At 39.4% G+C, this 7,149-nt stretch overlaps 1 protein-coding gene across 1 annotated transcript in view; it reads left to right on the top strand.

The window, feature by feature from the left end:
* Positions 1 to 7,149, top strand: part of LOC102492399 (uncharacterized) — a 144,603-nt gene that overhangs the window by 103,458 nt on the left and 33,996 nt on the right. Inside the window, exons 9-10 of the mRNA XM_027766695.1 lie at positions 116 to 430; positions 4,284 to 4,342. Of these exons, the coding sequence (XP_027622496.1) occupies positions 116 to 430; positions 4,284 to 4,342 (374 nt within the window). The remainder of the gene's footprint in view (positions 1 to 115; positions 431 to 4,283; positions 4,343 to 7,149) is intronic.

Below are 7,149 nucleotides of genomic sequence, written 5' to 3'. Positions count from 1 at the left end.
GGGCCGGCGGCGGCGCCTGGGCTGGGCGGGGCGGGAGCGGCCAGCGCTGAGGTGTGCGTGCCTTGCGGCCATCGGCGGCCTTCGCATTTGCCGATTTCTGTGTTGTTCCTTCAAGAGCGCGCAGCCCGGCACACGGTGCAGCCGCGGCCTCCCACACTCTGCCCTGCAGCCTCCGGGTATTCCGGGTTTGCAATTCCAGAAGGGCCGGCCTGTATTCAGGTGACCGGAAAGCGGCTCTCTGAGGTCAGGAGGGCAGGGTGGGCGGTCCCTGGAGCCGGAATTGCTGCTGGGACACCCGGCTGTCGGGAGACCCCAGCGGAGATGCAGAGCTCAGGTGGAAGGAGCGAAGACTCCTGGGCAGGACCAGCGTCGCCTCAGACGCCGCCACAGGCTGTGATGGAGGAAATTATGGTCACGTCTCAGGAGACATGTGCCCTGTGGCTGGAGAGGAGGGCAGGGCAGAAGGAATAGAGAACGCTGCTGCTTGGGGGAGTCATGAAGGCAACATGTGGAAGGAAGCCCTCATTCCTTCATTCTCTACTCTTCCTTTGCAGATTCTGAGCTGCTGGCATAGTCCAACACAATGAGGTGCGTTGATGGTTGGTGGTCCCGCTATCCTGATCTTGCGGGATCAAAGGTAGTACCACAAGTATGGTCTTTGAGTCTGCTATTTCGGCTTTATTTTAGTGTTGCAGGGGGTGGCAATGGTGTGGGAAATGAACCTAAAATGTTAAGTAACTAGTTACAGTGACATGTTTTGTGTGGCTGAATCAATAGCAGATGAGTTCTTGAAGAGCCAGATGATTCCTGTTCTAACAACTGATAAGTCAGAAACAGTTTGATTTTTAAAATCAAAGCATCAAAGCATTCTTTTGAGAACAAAAGTCACCTGGTTTACTAAAACCAACTTAGAGCAAACTATTTTCAAAACAGACTGGGCCTTAAGGCGTCACTTTCTTTTTTCCCGAACCTTGTTTGTATTCTCTTGTTTATAATAAAGAATATATGAGTACTTTTTGCTCAGCATCTATCTTAACAAAAGTATTATGCTCCATCTTTTTGGTTTTCATCATTTGCTTAATTATAGTATGTTGGTTTGCATATTCCTGTTTTAGAATAGAGCACAGTTTGTTAATCAATAGAAAACAAGTCTTCACACTTGAAAACTAGAATATCCAAACACTACATAGTTATACTACAGCCACACCTGGACATGTCACTGTCAACCATTCTGCGCCTTCTCAAGGCATCTCTCATTCAGAGGTGTTTTGCCACATTTGATGTGAACTTTTTAGGAAGGTGACGTCTCATGATCTTTCCTTCTTTCTCAGCTGTACCCTCATAGTTTTCTGTGCTCTTCCAACTCCTGTGAAAAATGATCACATCTGAGGTAAGTTGTTCATTTTTAAAGTTTTGCTTCACAATGATTGTATGAGGTTTATGAAATGTCTATGCATTTATATGAAACAGTAGAAAGAACATCAGGGAATATTTAGAAGCAGGATTAGCAAATTACAGTTCATGGGCTAAAGGGAGCCTGCTGCCTGTTTTATTTTAACAACCTGCAAACTAAGAATTTTTTTTTTTTTTTACATATTTAGATGGTTAGGAAAAAAATAAAGAGTAATATTTTATAAGGTGAACATATATGAAATTTAACTTTTAGTATTTATAAAGTTTTATTGGGGAAGAACCATATTCATTTAGGCATTATCTTATGGGTAGGTTCACACTACAAGGGCAGAAGTGACTGATTGCAACAGATTACATGGGCCACAGCCTGAAATATTTATGTGGTCCTTTACAGAAAATGATTGCTGACTGCTGATAGAGAGTAGACCAGTGGTAGGGCAAAGATGCCTTGTAGGTAACTGTAGATCTTGTGACCTTACTGTGATAATAGAACATAAAAAAAGTTTTTTTAATATAAAGTAGCAATAAAGTGAATAATTCTTGTCCAACTCAGGGATAAGTATGAGATTAAATAATTAAAATGAATTATACCAGCAGTAGGACTCATGATTGTTCAAAGAAGGGACAAGTCCTAGTAGACCAGGATGAACAGTATGGTAGTAGGATGCAGCAGGGTTTGTGACAGTCTTGGGGTTATGCAGAAGCAGAATCTGGCAAGAAATTATACTCTAAAAATTTGTAAAATTTAGGTAACATTTAACATTCACATTTAACATTCACCATTCACAATTTAATCATTAAAGTGTAGAATTCAGTAGTACGTAGTACATTTACAGTGTTGTGCAACCATGTCACCATCTGCTTCTAGAGTACTTTTACCACTCCAAAAAGAAACACCATGTCCTTTGTAAGCAGTTACTCCCTTTTTTTCTCTTCTTATCCCCTAGTAATCAATAATCTGCTTTCAGTCTTTATCAATTTGCCTATTTCTGATATGGCATATAAATGGCATCATATAATACATGGCCTTTTGTGTTGGACATTTCATAGAGCATGATGTTTTCAGGGTCCATTTCTATTGCAATGTTTATCAGTACTTCATTAGTTTTTATGATTGAGTAATATTCCATTGGTATGGGGGACCAGCAGTTGGCATAATGTTCCATTGTATGGATAGATCACTTTTTACTTACATTGGAGGTCAATAGTGCTTGTGAGCATATATGTACAAGTTTCTGTACGTATTTTCAGTTCTCTTGGGTATATATCTAGGGGTGAAATTGTTGGTTCATAATGATTATTCTACATTTAGCTTATTGTGGAAATTCCAGACCTTTGCACAGCAGGATTCCTTGCAATTCTATAATAATTTTAGGTTAGCGTTTCTGTTTCTTCACAAAAGGCTGTTGAGGAAACCAGCAGTTAGTGTAATAGCTATGTCGCTGGACTCCCGTGTAGTCGACGGTGGTTCATGTCCCGGACCCGGTGGCTTAAAAAACTCACGCTGGGCGCGTGTGCGTGCGTGCGTGCGTGCGTGCGTGCGTGCCCAAGATCCCGAGAGGAGAAAGGAGGAGAAGGGATTGCGGTGTGACCATCCCCCCCGTGGGGGGTGATTTCTCGCTTTCTGTCTCTATGTCTCTCTCTGTCTCTCTGGCGAGCGCACGTGCCCTATAGTGAAAACCTCTCCAAAAAAAAAAAGAGGCTGTTGTGATTTTGATAAGGATTGCATTTTATCTGTAGATCACTTTGAGGAATAGTGCCATCTTAACAATATTAAATCTTTGAATTCATTCATTTGAGCCATTTTTCCATTTATTTAGGCCTTAAATTTTCTCAGCAATGTTTTATAGTTTTCAGTGTACAATTGTTGCAAATCGTTGCTTAAATTTATTCTTTTAGATGTTATTATAAATAGAGTGTTTTCTTAATTTCCTTTTGTTTATTCATTGTATTGATATAAACTAATTTTTAGTATATCTTTCAGCTTTGCTGAATTATTTCTTAGCTCTAATAGTTTCATTGTGGATTCTTTAAGATTTTTTATAAGCTCATGTCATTTGCAAATAGAGATAGTTTTACTTCTTCCTTTCCAATTTAGGTGCTATTTATTTATTCCTAATTGATTTGGTTAGGATTTTCAGTCAAAGTTGAATATAAATGGCCCAAACAGGCAGTATTGTGTTACTTTTGTCCTGTTTTTTGTTTTGACATTTTTTTAATTGAAATTTGTCTGAGGGTGTGTGCACTTACTGGAGAGAGACACAGAGGAAAGAAAGTGAGAAAGCACTCCCTTCTCCCATGGGGAATGTTCATTACACAATCCTTCTGCTCTATCTTTCCCTCCTCTTGGGACTTTGGGTATACATGCACATGTGCCCAGTGTGTTTTTCAAGCCACTGGGTCCAGGACTCCAACCACATAGTTGGCCACAGGGGATCCAGCTTCCTTAAATACCACTTCATAGGCTGGCCTTATTTCACAAGAGATATTTTTACTATAGGATACATGTGCTTGCATGAGAGGCAAAGAGATAGAAAGCAAGAAATCACCCTTCAGGAGGATGGCCTTGCCACAATCCCTTCTCCTCCATTCTTCCCTCGGAGTTTTGGGCATCCATGCACACACATTGGCATGAGTTTTAAGCTGCCAGGTCCAGGATTCAAACTGCGTTCAACTATGTGGAAGTCCAGCAACGTAACCATTATGTCATCTGCTGGTCCCTATCTTAACCATTGTTAAGTATATACGGTTCAGTAGTATTAGTGTTAAGTATATTCATGTTGTACAACTAATCTTTAGAAATTTTCATCTTGTACAGGTGAAACTCTGTACTTATTAAATAGTAACTCCTCATTTCTCTCTCCCCCCAGCCCCTGATACCACCATTTTACCGTATGTTTTTATGAGTTTGAGTATTTTGATACCTCATGTAAGTGATATCATACTTGTCCTCTTTTTACATCATGTAAGCGCAGTCATGTTCTTTTTTATGACTGGTTTATTTCACTTAGCATGATATCCTAATAGTTCATCAGTGTTGCAGAATGTGTCAGAATTTACTTTCCTCTTAAGGTTGAATAATACTTCATTATATACCAATTTTGCTTATTCCTTTATCAATTGATGGACATTTGGGTTGCTTCTTCCTTTTGACTATTGTGACTAATGCTGCTATGAACATGGGTATGCAGATATTTCTTTGAGACCTTACTTTCAATTCTTTTGACTATATCCTCAGAAATTGTATGTTGGAACCTGTGCTAATCTATTTTGAATTTTTTGAGGAACCCCATACTGTTTTCCACAGAGGCTGTACCATTTTCCATTCCTACTAACTGTACACAGTAGTTCTGATTTCTCTACACACATCCTTGCCAGGCCCTTGTTGTTTTCTGCCATCATTTAAAAAAATTTTTTTTTTTTTTGAGAGAGACAGGCATCCCCAACAGCATCCTCACACTACAATCTACCTCCAGTGTCAGCCGGCCCAGATCACTGGGCACATGCATACATGCCCAACATGTAGAGGGAGCGCCAGGATATGAACCCAGGACCTTACTATTTAGGTCCATTTGCATTACCACTATGCCACTGCCTGGTCCATGTTGGTGTTTTCATAGCAGCCATTGTAATGGGTATAAGGTGATACTGTGATTTTCGATTTATATTTTCCTAATGATTAGTGATGTTGAGCATTGCTATGGGTTTGTTGGTCATGTATATGTCTTTTTTTGAGACGTGTATATTCAAGGCCTTTGTCCATGTTCTAATCAGGTTATTTGTTGATTGATTCTTTTTGAGTTGTAGAAGGTGTTTTTGTTTGTTTTTAATTTGCTAGAGGGTACATGCACTCTTCAAAGGGAGATGATAGGGGTGGGAAGAATGAGAAAGCACCCCTCCTGAGGGATAGTCAACCATAATCCCTTCTCTTCTATTTTTCCTTTTGGGATTTTAGAGAATGCATGCACAAGTACCTGGCATGTTTTTTAAGATGCTGGATCTGGGACTTGAACCATGCCATTGGCATGTAGAATCCAGCTGTCTAAACACCACACCACTGTCTGGCTCTGTACTAGTTCTTTATATATTCTGAATAAAAATCCCTCATCAGATATGTGGTTTTGAAATATGTTCTGTTATGTTGGTTGCCTTTTCACCTAGTTAAATAATTATGTTCTATGTTGCACAGTTTCCAGTTTAATGTAGTCCAGTTTGTTTTTAATTTTGTTGCCTGTGCTTTTGTCATCATATGTAAGAAATTATTACACAATATGATGTCAAAACTTTCTCCTATGTTTTCTAAGATTTTACATAGTATTAACTTTTACATGTGGGTCTTTGATACATTTTAAATTAGTTTCTTTTAGTTTGTATTTTGCATGTGGATATCCATTTTTCTAACACTATTTGTTGAAAAAACTGTCTTTTCTTCATTGAATGGTCTTGGCACACTTATAATATCATTTGACCATATATATTTTGGAATTTATTCCTAGGTTCTGTACTCTATTCCATTGACCTGTAAATTTGTCTTTCAGCCAGAACCATGCCATTTTAATGACTGTAGTTTTATAATAAGTTCTGCAGTCAAGAAGTATGAGACCTCCAGCTTTGTTCTATCTCTTTTATTTATTTATTTATTTTTGCTATAAGGTGCATATGTCACCAGAGAAACAGACAGTGAGAAATCACTCCCTGGGAGGATGGCCATACTGTAATCCCTTCTCCCCCATTCTCCTCTCAGGGTTTTGGGCACACAGGCACAATGTGCCTGTGCATGTTTAAGCCCAGTCTAAGACTCGAACTACTGTCAACTACATGGGAGTCCAGCGATATAACCATTTCGTCATCTGCTGGTCCCTCTTCTTCTCTTTCAAGATTGTTTTGGCTGTTTTAAAAGTCTCTTGAAATTCCATTTTATTTTTATTTTTATTTATTTATTTATATTTTTCTCACATTATTTATTTTTTTGGGGGGTATATTCTTTCAATCATATTGTTTGGCTTACAATGAGACTATTTTGATATGTGCACATTTCTCCCCAGACCCGTTGATCAAAATATCTTCCACAGATAACACCACACCTCCCCATCCCATCAATGCTCTACCTCTGTATCCCTTCTCCAAATGTCCTTCGTTAGGCCCCACTCCTCCACATACACCTCATCTGACATTCACACCCATCTCTTGTGTTTGTTCAACCGTTAGTCAATCAGTTTCAGTCATAGAATGCAGACATACGATATATGTTAAGTGGGAACATATAATGTCTCTCCTTCATAGCCTGGCTTGCCTCACTCAGCAGTACATCTTCCATATTCTTCCACTTTCTGTCAAAAGCCAGGGTTCTGTTGGTTTTTATGGCTGAGTAGTATTCCATAGAGTATATGTGCCACAGTTTTTCAATCCATTCCCCCATACGGGTTCATTTGGGTTGGTTCCATGACTTAGAAATTGTGAATAGTGCCACAATAATCATCGATGTGCAAGCACTTTTCCAATGAAGAATTCTTCTGTCTTTTGGGTAGATACTGAGGAGTGGGATCCCTGGATCATATGGCAGATCTATCTGTAGATTTTTGAGGAATCTCCAAATTATTCTCCACAGTGGTTGGACCAATCTGCATTCCCACCAGCACTGTAAAAGAGTTCCCCTTTCACCACACCCCCGCCAACACTTATCATTTTTTGTTTTTTTAATATTAGACATTTTGACTGGGGTTAGGTGGTACCTCA

Source organism: Tupaia chinensis, unplaced genomic scaffold, assembly GCF_000334495.1.
Source record: "Tupaia chinensis unplaced genomic scaffold, TupChi_1.0 Scaffold143636_1, whole genome shotgun sequence".
NCBI classification, from domain to species: domain Eukaryota; kingdom Metazoa; phylum Chordata; class Mammalia; order Scandentia; family Tupaiidae; genus Tupaia; species Tupaia belangeri.
Note: the sequence above shows the minus strand (reverse complement) of the source record. Positions and strands in the feature narration are given on the sequence as shown.